This window comes from Canis aureus, chromosome 10, assembly GCF_053574225.1.
Source record: "Canis aureus isolate CA01 chromosome 10, VMU_Caureus_v.1.0, whole genome shotgun sequence".
NCBI classification, from domain to species: domain Eukaryota; kingdom Metazoa; phylum Chordata; class Mammalia; order Carnivora; family Canidae; genus Canis; species Canis aureus.
Window position 1 is genome coordinate 25,527,912 of NC_135620.1, and position 20,743 is coordinate 25,548,654.

Below are 20,743 nucleotides of genomic sequence, written 5' to 3' on the forward strand. Positions count from 1 at the left end.
GATGCCTTGGCAAATTAATAACAACAACATAAGCATATTATTTAGCGTTGCGCAAAGTAAATGTTCGAAGAGATGGCTAAGAGTTTAAATTTGTTGTTTCTGGAAGCAGTATGAGAGGAGCCTTAGGTTGCTGTATTTGCTCTCTCTTACAGCATGTCTTTTTAAACTGTATTTTGGAGGAAAATATTGTTAAAGTGAATATAAACAATAGAGAGAAGTCAGTGATTTTAGCTCTGCTTCTAAAAAGTAAAGGAATCCTTACTGGATTGAATTCCTCAGTAGTTATTTCACTAAGTCTTTCAGCTTGCTAGCCAGCTAAACATAGAAATTCTTGCTGTCTAATGTCCTACTCTCTAATGGCAGCTGTCCCATCATTCTGTAAAGGGAACAGCAGTTAGTAATATACAGTAGAACGAAACAATTGTAGTCAAATGTTAACCACATAATTACAACACAGATTGACTACAGAGGAAAGAGACAAAAACCAGTATGAATACTGATTTTTATAGAGCCTCTCATTACTCAGGTATATCCCTAGTTCTGGGAGGGGAAGTATGACCTAGTTAGCTTAAAAACAGTTTGATTTAGTTGCTGCTGAATGATGTCAAAATGAGATTTTTGGAAGCAAAATTAAATTGACAAATACGGGAAAGTTTTGAAAAAAATGAACTGATACAGTAAGAGTTTAAAGAAATCAGGTTTGTTTGGATTTTATAGGGAAAAGTAGTCCGACATTTCTGTGATGGGTCATTTGGATCTTCAGAGAACGTGAATAGTTGAATAAGAACCTTTAAAAAAAAAATATATCTCAAAATATTTAGGCTTTGTTGGATGCATTTTCATTATCATGTTTATAAAACTGATTGTTTTTTAAAAATTTTATTTATTTATTTATTCATGAGAGACACAGGGAGAGAGAGAGGCAGAGACACAGGCAGAGGGAGAAACAGGCTCCATGCAGGGAGCCAGATGTGGGACTCGATCCCGGGTCTCCAGGACCACACCCTGGGCTGAAGGCGGCGCTAAACTTCTGAGCCACCCAGACTGCCCTAAAACTGATTTTGAATGGAGGACTTCTATGTAGGAAATGTTACTATTTTCACTAGGGAAAACTGAACTTGAACAAGAAAACTTGTTCTTCTTTATGAAGAACATAAAATGTGAAATCTTTCAAACTAAGAAAGATGAAATGTTCAAAATTGAAACACAGAGGCCTTCAGGCATCTTTATAGCTGACCTCAGTATCACACTCTGATCTTAGCTCCTAGGTCAGTGCTCAGTCCAAGCAGCTATGCTTTCTTCTCTCCCTCCTAGTCTCCCCAGTTTCTTTTCTACTATCCCTGCACCTGGCACTCCCTGTTCTTTAATGGTAATCGGATGTTACCTTTTCCACAGCATTTTGTGTGATTCTTGCTAGCTGGAAATGCTCACCTCTGTTGAACTCTCACTACATATGATCGTTTTTAAATATGCCTTCTTTCCTATAGAACAGGAATGGTATCTTTTCTGGATTTTCTCTTTTCCTGAGCTCATTATACAGGCCTAAATCCTTAGCTTTTGGTGTAGTTACTATGTAAATACACATTCAGGGTTCTACAAAATAGTTCTTCCTGAAAGTAAATTGTTTCAGTGGGTTTGCAGTTTTACTGAATCCTTTCCATCATGAGATATTTGCTTTTGTCTTTGCTGATGGATGACTTTTGGTTTTTCTCTTTCAGTCTTACCTCCAGTATTAGTGCCTCGTCACAATGAATTCAATCCACAACACAGCCTTTTGGTTCAGTTTAGAAACCTGAGCCACAACGAGCCGCACATGCCACAGAATGCAACGTTTCCAGATTCCTTCCACCAGCCCAACAACACTCCTTTTCCCTTATCTCCAAATAGCCCTTATCCCCCTTCCCCTGCTAGCAGCACATATCCCAATTCCCCAGCAAGTTCTGGACCAGGAAGTCCATTTCAGCTCCCAGGTAAGAATTTATTTTATTGATTTAAAAAAAAAAAAAAAATGACACCTGAAAATCAGCAGTTCTTATACTGCTGGTCGTTTGGGTGAATTGTTATATGCTGAGAGGTAGCTGTTTTTGACTCTCTGTTCTTTGGTAATTACTTGATTTCTAGAGTTTTGGATTTTATTTTGCCATGTACTGTATGTTTTTTAAAAATGGAAGTAGCTTTATTTTTCCTAGCAATAGAAAAAACAGTCCTAAAATTTTTATACAACCATTAAAAGATCCAAGAATAGCCAAAGCAATCTTGAGAAAGAAGAATCAATCTGGAGGTATCACACTGCCTGATTTCAAACTATATTACAAAGCTATGGTAATTTTTTAAACAAATTTTTAAAAGTTGAAATATAATTAACTTACAATTTTAAAGATAACTATAATTAAAACAGTGTGGTATTAACATTAAAATAGACATATAGATCAATAGAGCAGAAGACAGAGCCCAGAAATAAACCCACACTTGGACAGTTAATTTATGACAAAGGAGGTGAGAATATACAATGGGGAAAGGACAGTCTATCTAATAAATGATGTTGGGAAAATGGATAGCCACATGCAAAAGAATGAAACTGGACCACTGTCTGATACTGTATGCAAAAAAAAAAAAAAAAAAAAATTAAAAGTTATTTAAATACTTTAACATATGACCTAAAACCATAAAACTCCTAGAAGAAAACCTAGGCAGGCAGTTCTTTGACATTGATCTTGGTGCTGAGTTTTTGAATTGATAAGAAAAGCAAAAAATAACAGAAGCAAAAAAATAAACAAATGGGACTACATCAAACAAAAAGCTTATGCACAGCAAAGGAAACCATTAATAAAATGAAAGGGCAACCTACTGAATGGAGAAAATACTTGAAAATCCTGTCTGATGAGAGGATAATATGTGAAATGTATAAGGAAGTCCTTCAACTCAATAGCACAAAAACAAACATTCCAGTTAAGAAATGGGTAGAGGACCTGAATAGCCCTTCTTCCCATGAAGACCTACACATGACCAACAGGTACATGAAAATGTGCTCTCCATCATTAGTCACCAGGGAAATACAAATCAAAACCACAATGAGTGGTTTACCTGTTAGAGGGGCTATTATCAGAAAGGCAAGAAATAACAAACATTGGCAAAGATGTGGAGAAAACAGGCACTATTGGTGGGAATGCAGATTGGTACAGCCACTGTGAAAAACAATATGGAGTTTCCTCAAAAAATTAAAGATAAAAAAAATTAAAGATAAAAGTGCCACATAATCCAGTAATATCTTGGTACTTAACCTGAAGAAAACAAAAACACTAATTTCAAAACGTTTACACCCTTGGGTTTGTTGCAGTATTATTTATAATAGTCAAGATGTGGAAACAACCTAAGGGTTCATCAATGGATGAATGGATAAAGAAATTGTGGTATATTCAGCCATAAAAAAGAATGAGATCTCGTTTGTGACAACATAGCTGGACCTTGAGGGTATTATGCTAAATGAAGTAAGTCAGGGAAAGACAAATACCATATGATTCTTCTATTATATGTGGAATCTTAAAAAGAAAAAAAAAAGGGGGGGGGTCCAGGTTCCTAGGTATTGAGAACAGGATGGTAGTTGCCAGAGACAAGGGGTAGGGGAAATGGGTGAACTGGTTTTAGTTTTTTTTGATTGAAATAAATTGTATGTTAAAAAAAAAAAAAGAAAATAGAATTTTGGAGAGATGATCCTTTAAGAATGATGAAAAAAGTTTCAGTTTCTTGTTTCATCCTACCTTCTTTCTCTCACTGCTTGGTTTTTCTCCATAGTGTGTGTTACAATCTAACAGATTGTCTATTTATATTCTGCCCTTTTCTTTTCTCCTTGCCTTGACTATAAACTCCATGGAAAGGGGAATTTTAGCCTCTCTTGTTTACTGCTACATCCCCAGTCTCTGTATCAGACACTGGTGTACAGTAGACCCTCAGTAAATATTTGTTACATGAGTGGATGAATCAGAAATACATATATACATTTATAACTAGCTGTGCAGAGTGACTTGCCACCATGACTGAAGAGGAAAGCCAAATGGTGCTAACTTGAAAGGTTTCATCGGGAGTCCTATATGCATGAAGGGCAGAGTGTTCTTTTTTGTTTTTTTAGAGTGTTCTAGTAGGTTTTCAAAAACCTAAAGACAGAAAGAGGCTCTGTGTTTGATGACTACCATGTGTAGTAGGTAATCTGGAAAACTGGTAGTGTTATTTACATATCATTGGATCATTTATTTGCCCAAACAACTAAATTACATATTATCAGGCATTAAAAATACAAGTTTTACCAAAAAAAAAGGTAGTCCTATTTGACTTACATAGTTTCATATAATTTATATAATATGAAATACTATTTGTTGAGTGCCTTTGTCTAACCAGTACTGTGATGAAAGATATTACATTAAATTTAATCTTCAGAATAACAGTGTGAGATAGATAGTGCTCCTATTATACAGGTGGAGAAAGAAATTGATATTCACTTGAAGATTTTAAGTAACTTGCCTAAGGTTTCTGACCTAGGTTTCTCTGACTCTGAAGTCTGCTTTTTTGACTTTACTACTTGTCACATCATTATAGACTTGGGAAAGTTAAAAGGCAACCCAGTTATCTTTGATTAGGTAACTGATGAACTGGTTTGCCTGGAGAAAAAGTTCATAAGCAGATGTTATAAAGTTCCCAAATTTTATTAATGGCATGTCATGTATGGACGCATCATTATGTCACTCTGTCAAGAAGTATTTGAATGTCTACGGTTGCATGTGGAGTCATGTGTAAGTATACTATTTCTGGTTTCTTTACTGCATCAGTTGATGCAGTTTTTAGTTTTTATTTTTTCAAGAGGAATCATCAACTGTTTAACTTGCTGTTAGGTATCTGTACCAAAACTAATTTTCATACTTTGTCCTAGAGTCTGATTACAGTTGTGTGTCAAAATACATAAACCTTTGGGTGAAAGATTATATTAAGTATTTATAGTACTGAGACAAAGAAATAATACCTGTAGTTTTTGTTTCTTGTTTTTTTGGGTAAGATTTTATTTATTTGAGACCGAAAGCGCGAATGGGACGGGGAGAGGCAGAGGTAGAGGGAGAAGGACGCTCCCCACTGAGCAAGGAGCTTGATCCTGACCTGAGACAAGGGCAGACACTTAACAGAGCCACCCAGGCGCCCCTAGCTATAGCTTTTGCAACTCAAGAGATTTTCTAGTTAACATTCAGATTTCCTAAGAATTAGCTAGTCATTTAGTAGGGCACAACAGCCATTTTAGGATGTTGAAAAGAATTAGATGTCTAGCTGCTGTTCGTGTTGGTACATTTAGTAGGAGTATGGTTTTCAGTATTTTCAGTATTAATTAACAGCATACAGTATGTGATCTTGATAACTTAAAAGTGTCTCTGTAGAGATACCCTCAAACGAGGATAATTTTTGTCCTTTGGATTGGTTTGTAGTTGTTGGCAGTTTATCCCACCGTGTAATTCTAATTAACATAAAGACAACATTCTTGACCTTGAATTCTGTTTCAGTGAATTTTAGCATTGATCTTCCTGGATTGGACTGAATACGTGTGGACCTTTAGCAAGGTTTTCAGTGGCTAATGGGTGTGCTGTCTTTTCTCTTGACCTAAGATAGCATCCTACATTGTTTTTGTCTCTAATGGTCATTGGCAAACTGTGCTGATAATCTTAGGAAATTTTTAATGCTTTTTAAAGCAGGGTGAAGATACTAACTATTCTTTTGGGACTTGTTTCGTTTTCTTTTTAGCTGATACTCCTCCTCCTGCCTATATGCCACCAGATGATCAAATGGGTCAAGATAATTCCCAGCCAATGGATACAAGCAATAATATGATTCCTCAGATTATGCCCAGTATATCCAGCAGAGGTAAGAGAAATACTAATCATAATTTGTTGTTACTCTTATCTTGCTTATTTTTAACTCCTTACTACTTTTTAAAAACTTTATTAAAAAAACTTTATTGTAGTAGAATTTACAACCATAACATCCATTACAAGTGTATGATTCAGTAATTTTTAGTAAATGTATAGTTTTGCTCTGTCACCACAATCTAGTTTTAGAACATTTTCATCCTTTTAAAAGCTACCTTGTCTGTATTTGCAGTATATCTCTGCTCCTGTCCTTGCTCTAGAGACCTTCTAATCTGTTGTCTGTATATAGATTTACCTTTTCTAAACATTGTCATGTAAGTAGAATTGCATAATGTGTAATCTTTTGCATCTCACTTCTTTCACTTAGCATAATGTTTTCAAGGTTCTTTTAGGTTGAAACATGTATCAGTAGTTTTTTCCTTTTTATTGCTGAACAGTTTCCCATTGTGTAGAGATGTACCACATTTTTTTATCCACCAGTTGGTGGACATTTGAATTATTTTTAATTTTTGGCTAGTATGACCAATACTGTTAGGAATATTTGCATATAACTCTTTGTGTGGGCTTTATTTATATTTTTCTTGGATTAATTCCTAAGAATAGAATTTCTGAGTCAACATGAATTTAACTATTTAAGGAAAACCGCCAAATTTCTTCAGAGTAGCAGTGCTGTTTTATATTTTTATGAGTAACATATGACCATTCCAGTTTCTCCATATGCTTTTGATACTTGTTATTGTCTGTCTTTTTGAGTGTACCCATTTTAGTGGGTATGACGGGTCTCATTGTGGTCTTAATTTGCATTTTTGTAATTAGTAATGATGTTGAGCATTTTTATGTACTTATTAGCCATTCATGTATTTTTTTTCATGAAATATTTAAATCTTTTGCCCATTTGTTTAATTGGGCTATTTGTTTTATTGTTGAGCTGTTAAGAGTTCTTTATATATTCTGGATAGAAATCCTTTACTAGATGTATGGTTTGCAGATATCTCTCAATCTGGATTATTTTCGCATTTTGAAGCATAAAGTTTTTTTTTTTTTCTACACCTTTATTTTCTTTTCTGTAAATTAAAATCTTTGAGGAGTATAGTAACATGGCTTCTGTGGCAAATGGCTTTAGCAGGAACTTCACTTTGGAATTTGACACAAACCATGCTACTGTTTCCATTCATGAGCACAAGTTACTTTTCCCCAGATTACTCCGGTTTTGTTCAGTTTGCCTCCAGGAGTCACTGTGTTGTTCTTTGCTTTGTACACAGAAGCACATCTCTTGCCTATATAGGAGTTCAGTTTCATTTCAAGCATAAATATCTTCAGTTTTAAGAAGAGCTGTGTGCTCCTTCTGGTTGTATAGACCTCACTTAGAGCCAGTAAAAATGGCCTTGGATGACAGCCTCCCAGACGCATTTGTGTTTTAGTAGTCCTGTTTCCAGCAGGCCTCCATAGGCTGCAAGATGGCAGAAAGAGCTGAAAGTTTTTAATTTTGGCAGAAGTCTAGTTACCAGTTTTTCCTTTCCTTGTTCCTGCTTTTGGTGTTGAATCTGGGAAATCTTTGTCTATCCCAAAACCTGAAAATTTTCTATTTTGTCGTCTTCTAGAAATTCTATAGGCTTAGCTTTTACATTTAGGTCTGTGATTCATTTTGAGTTAAGCGTATTGTATGTTAAAAATGTAAATTCATCTTTGTGCATATAGATACCCATTTGGTCCTGGCACTATTTTGTTGAAAAAAGTATCTACCATTTCTCCATCGAAATGCCTTGTCATGTTTATGTTTTTCAGAAATCAGTTGAACAAATTTAAGAGTTTATTACAGGACTCTTAACTTGTTCATTGATTTGTGGGTCTATACTTCATAGTACTTGAGATACTTAACTAAAGCTTCATACTAAGTTTTGAAAACGAGAAGTGTGATTCCTTCAACTTTATTCTTTTTCAGAATTGTTCAGCACTTGAGCATTATTTGCATTTCTGTTTCATTTTAGTACCAGTTGTTAATTTCTGCTTCCCCAAAATCCCCTCCTTGGATTTTGGTAGAGATCACATTGAATCTCTAAATCACTTGGGGAGGGATCCCTGGGTGGCCCAGCGGTTTAGTGCCTGCCTTTGGCCCAGGGCATGATCCTGGAGTCCCAGGATCGAGTCCCGTGTCGGGCTCCCGGCATGGAGCCTGCTTCTCCCTCCTCCTGTGTTTCTGCCTCTCTCTCTCTCTCTCTCTCTCTCTCTGTCTATCATAAATAAATAAATCTTAAAAAAAAAAAAAAATAAATCACTTGGGGAGGTTTCCCATCATCTTCCAGTCCACAGGTGTGGTATGTCATTCCATTTATTTAGATCGTCCATTTCCTAGTATAAATTTTTTACTTTTGTTTCTCTTTATAGATGTATTCCTAAGTGAATAGAATTTGGTTTCTACTTAACTAAATATATTGAAATACAAGTGATTTTCATATATTAATCTTATAACCTGCAACCTTACTGAACTTATTTATTAGTTCTAGTAGGGTTTTTTTGTGTGTGTGTGTGTGTGTATGTGTGTGGGTACCTGGATTCCTTAGGGTTTCCTAAATACAGGAACATGTCAATAAAAAACAGCATTTAATTGGGACGCCTGGGTAGCTCAGTGGTTAGGCATCTGCCTTCTGCCCAGGACATGATCCTGGGGTTCTGGGATTGGGTCCCGTACCAGGCTCCCTGCATGGAGCCTGCTTCTCCCTCTGCCTGTGTCTCTGCCTCTCTCTCTGTCTCTGTGCCTCTCATGAATAAATAAATAAAATCTTTCTTTTTATTTAAAAAAAAAAGCTTAAAAAAATTTTTTTTTGCTATCCAATCTGGATGCCTTTAATATTTTTCTCTCTCTCATTATTAGAGGGCATATACAAAAAGCCTGTAGCTCTCATCATCCTTGATGGCAAAAGACTGAATTACTTTCCCCCCTACAATGGGGAACAAGAGAGCCTGGTCTCACTACTTCTGTTCACCATTTTTCTAGAGCGCTAGCCATAAACTATTAGTTCTCTTCTATTCCTAGTTTGTTAAGAATTTTTACCGTGAACGGATGTTGGCTTTTGTCAGAGGCTTTTTCTGTATCTGTTGAGGTGATCAGATGAGTTATTTTCCCTTTTTTCTAGTTAATGTGTGCTACATGAACTTACTTTCTGATGTGAAAGCAGGCTTTTATTCCTGGGATAATTCCCAAATGGTCAAGGTATATAATCCTTTTTAATATATTTCTTTCTTTTTTTTTTTAATGTATAGGGATAGTTCTTTTCTTTATTTATTCACGAGAGACACAGAGAAAGAGAGAGGCAGAGACACAGGCAGAGGGAGAAGAAGCAGGCTCCGTGCAGGGAGCCTGACTTGGGACTCGATCCCAGGTCTCCAGGATCAGGCCCTGGGCTGAAGGTGGTGCTAAACAGCAGAGCTACCCAGGCTGCCCTTTAATATATTTCTAGATTAGATTTACTGATATTTTGCTGAATATTTTTGCTTGTATATTCATGAGGGAGGGATAGTGGTAGTTTTATTGTGAAGTCTTTATTTAGCATTGGTATCGGGGTAATAATGACCTCATGGAGTAAGTTGGGAAGTATTCTCTCCTATTTTTGGAAGAGCTTATTTGTATTATTTCTTCTTTAAATATTTGATAAAATTTACCAATGAAGTCATTTGGGGCTTAGACTTTTCTTTGTGGGGAAATTTTTAATTACTGATTCAATTTCCTTAATTGGATCAGTCTGTTCAGAGTCTCCTTTTTTCTTGAGTCAGTTTTGGTAATGTGTGTCTTACTAGGAATTTGTCCATTTTGTTTAAATTGTCTAACTTGTTGGCATAAAGTTTTTCATAGTATATTTTATAATTCTGTAGAGGTTAGTGATAATATCTTCATTCCTGGTTTTGGTAATATGTGTCTTATTCTTTTTTGCTTGGTTGGTTTAGCTAAAGGATTGTTAGTTTTGTTGATCTTTTGGAAGAACCAGCTTTTCTATTTTTCATTGATTTCCAAATCCATTCTCTAGTTTTTTTCTTTATTCTGCTTATTCTACGTTTAGTTTGCCTTTTTTATAGTTTCTTAAGGTGAAATCTTAGATGATTAGTTTCAGTTGCTTCTTCTTTAAGACCGTTCCTTTAATTGCCTCGTAATTTTGGTATGTTTTGTTCTCATACATATTTAGTTCAAAATACTTTTAAATTTACCTTGTAATTTCTTACTATAACCCTTGGATTATTAAGTAACATAGTAATCAATTTCCACATTTTTTTGGGCATTTCCCCAGTTTTTTCTATTGATTCCTAATCTAATTCCACTATGAGATTGCAAAGCATACTTTGTAGGATTCCAATTCTTTTAAAAATTATTTATTGAGAATTGTTTTATGCATATATTTGTACAGCTTGTGATCTAGAAATGGCTTTTAGATTATTAAAGAAGAAGAATCTGTGACAAAAATAACACATGGCTTGCAAAACTTAAAATATTTGCATCCATGGGCAGCCCAGGTGGCTCAGCGGTTTAGCGCCGCCTTCAGCCCAGGATGTGATCCTGGAGACCCAGGATTGAGTCCTGCGTGGGGCTCCCTGCATGGAGCCTGCCTTTCTCTCTGCCCTTGTGTCTCCCTCTTTTTCTCTCTCTGTGTTTCTCATGAATAAATAAATAAATAATCTTTAAAAATAAAAATAAAATAAAATATTTGCATCCCCTTGGTCATGGTATTTAATCCTTTTTATATGTTCCTGGGTTTGGTGGGCAGGAAAGGTTTCTAACCCCTGGCAGAGCATTGGTCTGTTTTAGAGACTAGTCCATGTGCACTTGAAAAAAAAATGTATATTTTGGTACTGTAAGGTATCATAAGTTCTCTGGATTTTAGTTAGATCAGGTTAGTTGATAGTGTTGTCCAAGTCTATATCGTTGCTTATTTTCTTTCTAATTCTTCTGTCAGTTGTTGAGGGTATGAGATTCCAAATTGGGGCATCCCCAGCTGTTACTACTAGATCATTTATTTCTACTTTCATTCATGTTGGTTTTTGCTTTGTATACTTTGGGGCTCTGTTGGTAAAGTGAACAACTTAGTATCATTAAGTACATTCACAGTGTCATGCAGTCATCACCACTGTCTATTTCTAGAACTTTTCATTATCTCAGACAGAGCTCTACCCATTAAACAGTAACTCCCCCTCCTCTTAGCCCCTTGATAACCATTATTCTACTTTCCGTCTCTAAGAATTTGCCTTATCTAAGTGGAATTATATCATATTTGTTCTTTTGTGACTAGCTTTTTCACTTAGCTTAATATTTTTAAGGTTTATCCATGTTACAGCATGTGTCAGAATTTCATTTCTTTCCAAGACTGTATGTGTTCTCCTGTAGGCATATATCACATTTTGTTAATCCATTTATCAGTTGATGGACATTTGGGTTGTTTCTAACTTTTGGTAGAATAGTGAATAATGCCACCATGAATATTGCTGTACAGGTATTTTTTGGGCTCTCAGCTTTTTAATTCATTTGGTATCCTATGCCTATGAGTAGAACTGTTGGATTTTATGGTCATTCTGTTTAACTTTTTGAGGAACTGCCAAACTCTTTTCCACAGCAGCTATACTGTTTACACATTTCCCCTGAGCAGTATCTTAGTGTTCTGATTTCTTTACATTCCTGCCAACAGTTAATTTCTGTTTGTTTGTTTTAATATAATAGCCATCCTATTATATGTTAAGTGGAATCTCATTATTGTTCTAAAGTCACTTTGTTTTGAGACTTTAAAGCTCCTTAGTTTATAACAAGTTTAGAAGTAATGGTACTGCCATTTTATACGTTTCTTAAAAGAATGATGTTTTTGCGTGCTTTGTATGGGTTTGTGATGATATTGAAGGAGTGTATGTCATGCTGTGCTTTCCCAAGGGCCCCACATTTCTAAGAACAGTTAAATTTCAGGCCTCCCTGGTAGTCTTGTTAATGTGTGAATACTGTCTTTGCTTTTTCAAGGTCTAGAATTTATCTAGGACTTTTGTCATACTGATTTTCTTGTAGCTCATAGAATCGACCTTCGTGTAGAATCAAATGTTTCAGGATATTACTTTCTGGATGTGAATTCCTGTACCTCTCCTTACTTGCTTTTGCAGCCTCAGGTAGCTGCTTAAATGTCTCTGCTCTGTTTCCCTCTTTGTACATTAAACAGAATATTTGCGTAGGAATTACAGGTTATTGATTGGATTAGACACTATGTGTAATGGCCATAGCATACTGCATCAGGTGATAACCAGTAAATGGTATTCTCATTCTGAAACTATGAACTGGATTTACCTCCCCTGTCATCTTCCTTTCCTTCTTTGTCCTGGCTGTCCAGAGATTGGAGTGCAGCTTTGTGGAGTTTTATGTTAGATACTCCTTGCACTATCATTTGTTGCAGCGACTTGGCACTCAAGTCTTCTTGCCCTCATTGGTCTTTTTTCACCAATGTTTCCCCTCCTTTCAATCCTATTTTCTGTTTTTTTTTTTTTTTCCTGTTTTCTTTGACAGAAGTGACCAAAAGGACATCAGAGTTAAACTGTAGCGCCCTAAATTGCCATTTGACAGTATGTCCTTAGCTTTGAGCAGCAGCAGAGTTCTTCTTTCTCTTCTTTTCTCTGAGCCTTTTTAGTTTTGCTTAGCACTTTTTTCCTACAAGCTTCTGATCATTCTTGGCTCTAGCTTTTCTGACACTATTCTTATAATTGCCTGCAACTCATTTGTATGTATCTCTGATTGTGGGCCCCTCCCTGTTCCATCTTTTATATAAACTTTTTAGAATTCCAAGCCCTTAGTACACTTCTCTTTCTGGGTCCACATTAGTTTATTTTTTTCTGTTCCTCCTTATCTGAATTCTTTGCAATTGAATAATCAGAACTGAGTCTTAAAAGTTAACCGATTCCCTTGTACTGCCCACCTAGGCCACGTAGCCACTCTTGAGGGTTTTTTGGACATTTTTAAATCTGTGCCCCTTTTTTTGAAAGGAAATTTGAGAGTTGATGACTTTCCTTCCTGATTTCAGCCCCAAGATACTCTACCAGCCCTGGGTGAAAAGTTTATATGTGTCCTTCCATCTATTACATCCATTATGAATTGTTGACTTTTACAATAATAAAAGTCTGGCTGGTAATTTATTTTGTGTATAATCTTTTCCCATAGGCGCATCTGGCGTTTAACATTAGAATGTATACTAACTTTTACCAAAAGTTCATGCTCACTTAGTTGTGTTTTTTTTCCTTTTCCTTTCGTTCCTTTTTTAAACAGACTTCATTTTTTATATGAGTTTTAGATTCACAGCAAACAAGAGAGGAAAGTACAGGGTTCCCACACATTCCCTGCCTCCGCATATACACAGCCTTGCCAGCTACCAAAACCCTTCACTGGAGTGGTACATATATTATATATATTATAGTCATACCTATCTTGACACAGTATTATCACCCCAAATCGATGGTTTACATTAGGGTTCGTTTTCGATCTTGTACATTCTGTGGATTATGACAAATGAATAATGCATGTATGTACCATTATAGTACTGGTAACACACAGAGGTAGACCTGCGGTATACCGAATAATCTCACTGCCCTCGAAATCCTCTGTGCACTGCCTGTTCACCCCTTGCTTCTTCTAATCTGCAGCCACTGATAATTTTTACTGTCTCCATAGTTTTGCCTTTTCCAGAATGTCTAGTTAGAATCATACAGTATTTAGCCTTGTCAGATTGGTTTCTTTCACTTAGTAACATGCCTGTAAGTTCCCTTATCCCTTTTCCTGCCTTGATAGCTAATTTCTTTGTAGAGCTGAATAATATTCCGTCATCTGGATGCACCACAGTTTATTTATCTACTCACTTGCAGAAGGACATCTTGGTTCCTTTCAAGTTTTGGCAGTCATGGATAAAGCTGCTGTAAACATCTGTGTGTAGGTTTTTGTGTGGACATAAGTTTCTCACTCCTTTGGGTAAATACTGAGGTGCATGCTTGTGGATTATATGGTATGAGTATATTTAGTTTTTTTTTTAAAGATTTTATTAATTTATTCATGAGAAACAGAGAGAGGCAGAGACATAGGCAGAGGGAGAAGCAGGCTCCCTGTGGGGAGCCCAATGTGGGACTCAATCCCCAGGACCCCAAGATCATGACCTGAGCCAAAGGCAGACGCTCAACCACTGAGCCACCCAGGTACCCCAAGTATGTTTAGTTTTGTAAGAAAGTGCCAAACTGTCTTCCAAAGTGGCTGTACCATTTTACTTTCCCACTAGCAATGAACAAGAATTCCTATTGCTTCACATCCTCACCAGCTTTTGATGATGTCACTCTTACGGATTTTAGCCATTCTTACATGTGTATAGTGGTATTTTATTGCTATTTTAACTTGCATTTACTGATGACACATGTGGAGCATGGTTTTATATGCTTGTTATGTGTATATCTTCTTCGATAAGGTGGCTTGTTATGTCTTTGACCCATTTTTTAAGTTGGGTTACTTACTTTTTTTTGTTGAATTTTAAGAATTCTTTGTATATTTTGGATACTAGTCCTTTACCAGATATGTCTTTTGTGTATATAAATATTTTCTCCCAGTCTGTAGCTTATCTTCTCATTCTGTTGATAGTGTCTTCTGCAGAGCGGAGGTCTTTAATTTTTAGTAAAGTCTGGCTTCTCGGTTCTTTCATGGTTCATGCCTTGGTATTGTATCTAAAAACTCATTACCATATTCATGGGTCACCTAGATTTTGTGCTGTTATCTTCTAGAGCTCTTACAGTTTCGTGTTTTACATTTAGGTCTGTGATTCACTTTGAGGTAGTTTTTGCGAAGGGTGTAACATGTGTTGATTAATTTTTTTGCATGTGAATGTCAGTTCTTGTAGAATTTGTTGAGAAGACTATCTTTTCTCCTTTATTGCCTTTGTGCCTTCATCAGAAATCAGTTAACTGTATTTATATGGGTCTTTTCTGGGCTCTCTCTTCTGTACCTTTGATCTGTATATGTATTCTTTTTGCCTGTACCATGCTACCTTGAATAAGTTGAATATTGTCATTCTGATTTTATTCTTCTTCAGTATTATGTTGGCTATTCTGAATCTTTTGCTGACCCAAAGAAACTTTAAGGATTGCTTTGTTGATATCCACAAGATGATTTTGCTAGGAATTTGATTAGGATTTCATTGATAACTATATTGATACATGTTGGGAAGAAATGACTTCCTGGCAGAATTGAGGCTTCCTTTCCATGAACACGGACTATCTCTCCATTTATTTAGTTCCTCTTGAATGTCTCTCCTTAGGGCTGTATATCTTTGTATAGACCTTATACCTATTTTGTTTGATTTTTACCTAAGTATTTCTTCTTCAGAATGCTAATATAAGTGGCTAATATAATATAAAATTTTTAATTTTAAATTCCACGTGTTCATTGCTGGTGTATAGCAAAGTGATTGATTTTTGCTTAGTAACCTTGCATCTTTCAACTTTACTGTAACAGCTTAATTAGTTCCAGGAATTTCTTTAATAAATTTTTTCAGGCTTTCTGTATAGACAGTCATGTTATTTGTGAACAAAGATGGGTTTATTTCTTCCTTTCCAACATGTGTACCTTTTACTTCCCTTTCTGTTACTGCATTAGCTAGGACTTCCAGTACAGTGTTAAAAAAGAGTGGTGAGAACATCCTTACCTAATTTCTGGCCTTGGCAGAAAATCTTCTAGTTCCTCACCATTAAGTATGAAGTTAGGTATTAGTTCCCTGTGAATGTTCTTTATCAAATTCTAGAATTATCCTCTATTCCTAGCTTGCTGAGAGTCTCACTTGCCTTTTTAGTTCATATTTTTGTTTAGAATAATTTTACAAATACTGGTATAGTTAAATCTTTCAGGTTGCTTATACAGAGGTTTGTCATACACATATAAACCTTGAATAGATTGTGCTAGGAAAACAACTTAAAATGTAAAACACAGCCGTTGAAGATCTTTGGGACATAGCCAAAGCAGTTCTTTCTTTTTTTTTTAATATTTTTTTAAAGATTTTATTTTTTATTTATTTATTCATGAGAGACAGAGAGCGAGAGAGAGGCAGAGACACAGGCAAAGGGAGAAGCAGGCTCCATGCAGGGAGCCCGATGTGGGACTCGATCCCGGGACTCCAGGATCAGGCCCTGGGCTGAAGGCGGTGCTAAACCACTAGAGCCACCCGGGCTGCCCAACTAAAGCAGTTCTAAGAGGGAAGTTTATAGTGGTACCGGCTTACCTCAAGAAACAAGAAAAATCTGAAGTAAACAATCTAATCTTACACCTAAAGGATCTAGTAAAAGAACAAACAAAGCTCAAAGCTAGTAGGAAGAAGGAAATAATAAAGATCAGAGTAAAAATAAATGAAATAGAGACTTAAAAAACAATAGAAAAGATCAATGGAACCAAGAGTTGTTTCTTTGAAAAGATAAGCAAAATTGTCAAACCCTTAGACTCCTCAAGAAAAAAAGAGAAAAGGTCCAAATAAAATCAGAAATGAGAGAGGTAACAGCTGAAACCACAGAAATACAAAGGAATATAAAAGACTACTATGAAAAATACTATCCAACAAATTGGACAACTTAGAAGAAATGGATAAATTCCTAGAAACTTACTATTTTCCAAAACGGAATCAGGAGGAATTAGAAAATCTGAACAAATTGATTACTAGTAATAAAATTTTTATTTAAAAACTCCCAACAAACAAAAGCTCAGATGGGCTTCAGAGGTAAATTCTATCAAACATTTAAAGGAAAGGTAATACCTATGTTTTCTCTAACTATTACAAGAATAGAAGAGGAAAGAGAGTTTCTAGATTAATTCTACAAGGCCAGCCTTTCCCTTATACCAAAACCAGATAAAGACATTACCAAAAAAAAAAAAAAACAAACTATGGGCCAGTATTGCTGATGAACTTATAGATGCACAAATCCTCAACAAAATGTCAACAAACCAAATTCAACAGTACATTAAAAGGATCATTTACCACAATCAAGTGGAATTTATTCCCCGAGTGCAATGGTGGTTCAGGATCTGTAAATCAACCATTGCAACATATTACATTACTAACACGAAGGATAAAAACCATATAATCATCTCAATAGATACAGAAAAGCATTTGACAAAAATCATTATCTGTTTATGATAAAAACGCTCAACAAAGTGGATTTAAAGGAAACAATATAGGAAAGACCACATATGACAAACCTACAACTAACATCATACTCAATGGTGAAAAGCTGAAACTATTCCTTTAAGATCAGGAACAAGATAAAGATGTCCACTCTTGCCACTTGTATTCAACATAGTACTGGAGGTCCTAGCTGCAGCAATCAGACAAGAAACAGAAAGAAAAGGCACACAAATTGGAAAGGAAGAAGTAAACTATCATTATTTGCAGATATATATATATATATATATATATATATATAAAATATAGAAAATCCTGAAGACTCAACAACAACAAAAAACTGTTAGAACTAAGAAATGAAATCAGTAAAATTGCAGGATCAACTTTAGAGTAATTGAACAGGAAAGAGAGCCCAGAAATAAGCTCACACTTACATGATCAGTTAAGCTGTGACAAAAGAGGAAAGAATATACAATGGGGAAAAGACTGTCTCTTCAGTAAATGGTGTTGGGAAAACTGGGCAGCTGCATGTGACAAAATGAAACTGGACCATTTTCTTACACCATATACCAAAGTAAACTCAAAATAGACGACCTAAACGTGAGGCTTGAAACCATAAAACTTCTCAAAAAACATAGGGCACTGATCACTTGGATATTGGCCTTAGCAACGTATTTATGGGATATGTCTCCTCAGGCAAAGGAAACAAAGGCAAAAAATAACTGTTAGGACCACACCAAAATAAAAAGCTGTGTACAGTTAAGGAAACCATCAACAAAAGAAAAGGTGTAGTCTGCTGGATGTGAGAAGATATTTGTAAATGTTATATCTGATAAAGGATAATATCCAAAATAAAAAAGAACTCACATAACTCAACACCAAAAAAAAAAAAAAAAAAAAAAAAACCCAAACCAAACAGTTAAATTAGAAGAATGAGCAGAGAACCTGAATAGACATATTTCCAAAGAAGACATACAGATAGTAAACAGACACATGAAAAAATACTCAACATTACTAATCATCAGGAAAATGCAAATCAAATCACAGTGAGATACCACCTCACATCAGTCTGAATGGCTAGTATTGAAAAGACAAATAACAAGCGTTGACAAGGATATGGAGAAAAGAGAATCCTTGTGTACTGGTTGTGGGAGTGTATATTGGTGCAGCCACTGTAGAAAACAGTGTGCAGATTCCTCAGAAAATTAAAAATAGAAATACCATATTATCCAGTAATTCCATTACTGGGTATTTACCTAAAGAAAGTGAAAACACTATTTTTTTTAAACACTAATTTGAAAAGATACATGTGTGTTTATTGTAGCATTATTTACAGTAGTCGAGATATGGGAGCAATGTCAGTGTCCATCAATAGATAAATGGATAAAGGAGATATATACGCAATATTCCTCAACCATAAAGATGAGATCTTTCCATTTTGCAACAAGATGAATGGACCAAGAAGATGTTATGCTAAGTGAAATAAATCAGACAGAGAAATACAAATACCATATGATTTCATACCTATGTGGAATCCAAAAAACACAGCAAATAAACAAATAAAAAAACCGGAAACAGACTCATAAATGCAGACAACAAACTGGTGGTTGCCAGAGGAGGGTGGTGTATAAAACAGGAAAAGAGGATTAAAGGGTACAGAATTCCAATTATAAAATAAGTTACGGAGGTGAGAAGTATAGTATAGGGTAAAAAAGTATAGTATAGGGAATAATAATAATATTGTTACAGTGTTATATGGTGGCAAATGGTTATTAGACTTACCATTGTGAGCAGTGCATAATGTATAGGAGTATCTGATCACTACCTTGTACACCTGAAACTATTATGGTATTATATGTCAACTAAAATAATAAAAATTTAAAAGTAAAATAAATGTAATATTGCCTGTCTTTATATTTGCATTTAGAAAAGTTTTAAAATCATATTCATGGCCATTTCTTTTTTTAAGTACAGACTCCAAGCCAGGGAGGACAGTGAGAGACTTAAGTGAAATATCTGAAAATATTTTTCATTGAGTGCTTGGATTGGCTTAAAGGGAAACACATAAAGAATCAGGGGTTTCTAATTTATTCATTAATCGTTTTTTTATCTGGTTTGTAAGGGAAACACATAAAGAATCAGGGGTTTCTAATTTACTCAATCGTTTTTTTATCTGGTTTGTAAGGGAAACACATAAAGAATCAGGGGTTTCTAATTTACTCATTAATCGTTTTTTAAATCTGGTTTGTTTACAGACGTTCAGCCTGTTGCCTATGAAGAGCCCAAACATTGGTGTTCAATTGTCTACTATGAATTAAACAATCGTGTTGGGGAGGCTTTTCATGCATCTTCTACTAGTGTGTTAGTAGATGGATTCACAGACCCTTCAAATAATAAAAGTAGATTCTGCTTGGGGTTGTTGTCAAATGTTAATCGTAATTCAACAATTGAGAACACTAGACGACATATTGGAAAAGGTAATTTTGTCATTGCCCTGCGTTCAGTTGAAATCAGTCATTTGCTGTTCTTGCTCTGTACCGTGCACTGTATAAGGCACTAGAGTGTAATGTGAGCCTGAAGCATGGGCTCTGCTCTCAAGGTGCAGATACCATAGAATGTATTAAGTCAAGACCTCATCAGTCCTCTTTTCCTTATCCTGCTTTGTTTTTCTTTGTTTGGGATCTGAAATCATACGATTTCTTTATTTATTTTTTGAGTGCCTTCTTGACTGGAATACAAGCTTTACAGAAATTTGCCTTGTTCATAGCATTATTTTCAGCAGCTAGAATAGTTCCTGGCTCACAGTAAGTACACAACAAATATTTGTGGAATATATGATTGCTGGCATAGGATTAGAATTTTTTAATTATGGTTTTTTGAGAAGAGGTGCCTTGTAAGAACTTCTGTTATGTGGGGAGGAGCTGGGTTATAGGTGGGAAATCCAGTTTGAATGACAAGTCTCTCCACCACTCCTCCTGCCTTTTAAATTCAGGTAACCAGGTTTTATTTATGTTTCATCCAGCAAGACAGTTGCCACAATAAACAAGTAACTTTTCCCACCTCAATGAAATATCAGAGGCTCATGCAAGTGGTCAGAAAGGAAACCTTTCCCAGGTAGAGTGTATTGCCTGTCTTGTAAGTTTAGTTTTTGCCACTCGCTCTGTTCTACTTCTTTCACTTGAGAAAGTCTTAGTCCAAGTTAGAACAAAAGGTCCATAATTATAATTGTCATGTGATTTCTTATAGAAGAGATTCAGCAAAATACTATGGCCAAAAATAAGTTGAAAGGAAGTTTCTGTTCTTTTTTTGACTCTGTTGCCAACTTGGCATTGATTTTTTTTTTTTTTTTTTTTTTTTGGTGAAATGCCTCACTTCTATGTATTGATTTTCCCACTACGTTAGAATGATTTAAGAGAAATCTACCAGGTGAATTCTAAAATTCTAGAATTTGTTTTCCCATTTTTCCCGGTATCTAATTCTAGGATCCCTTCCTCCATGGGTCATTTTATTTGCTTAGAAACAACAACATACAGTTGTTGGTTTTTTTAAAGATTTTATTTATTTACGAGAGACACAGAGAGAGGCAGAGACCTAGACAGGGAGAAGCAGGCTCTGTGCTGGAAGCCCAATAATAGGACTCAATACCGGAACCCCAGGATCATGCCTTGAACCAAAGGCAGAAGCTCAACTGCTGAG

General features: G+C 35.5%; 1 protein-coding gene across 3 annotated transcripts in view; it reads left to right on the forward strand.

The window, feature by feature from the left end:
• The window catches only part of SMAD5 (SMAD family member 5), a 57,122-nt gene that overhangs the window by 28,669 nt on the left and 7,710 nt on the right, over positions 1-20,743 (forward strand). For all 3 annotated transcript variants that reach the window (XM_077911768.1, XM_077911770.1, XM_077911769.1), the window contains 3 exons: positions 1,719-1,970; positions 5,776-5,895; positions 19,303-19,524. In XM_077911768.1, coding sequence (XP_077767894.1) covers positions 1,719-1,970; positions 5,776-5,895; positions 19,303-19,524 — 594 coding nt within the window. The remainder of the gene's footprint in view (positions 1-1,718; positions 1,971-5,775; positions 5,896-19,302; positions 19,525-20,743) is intronic.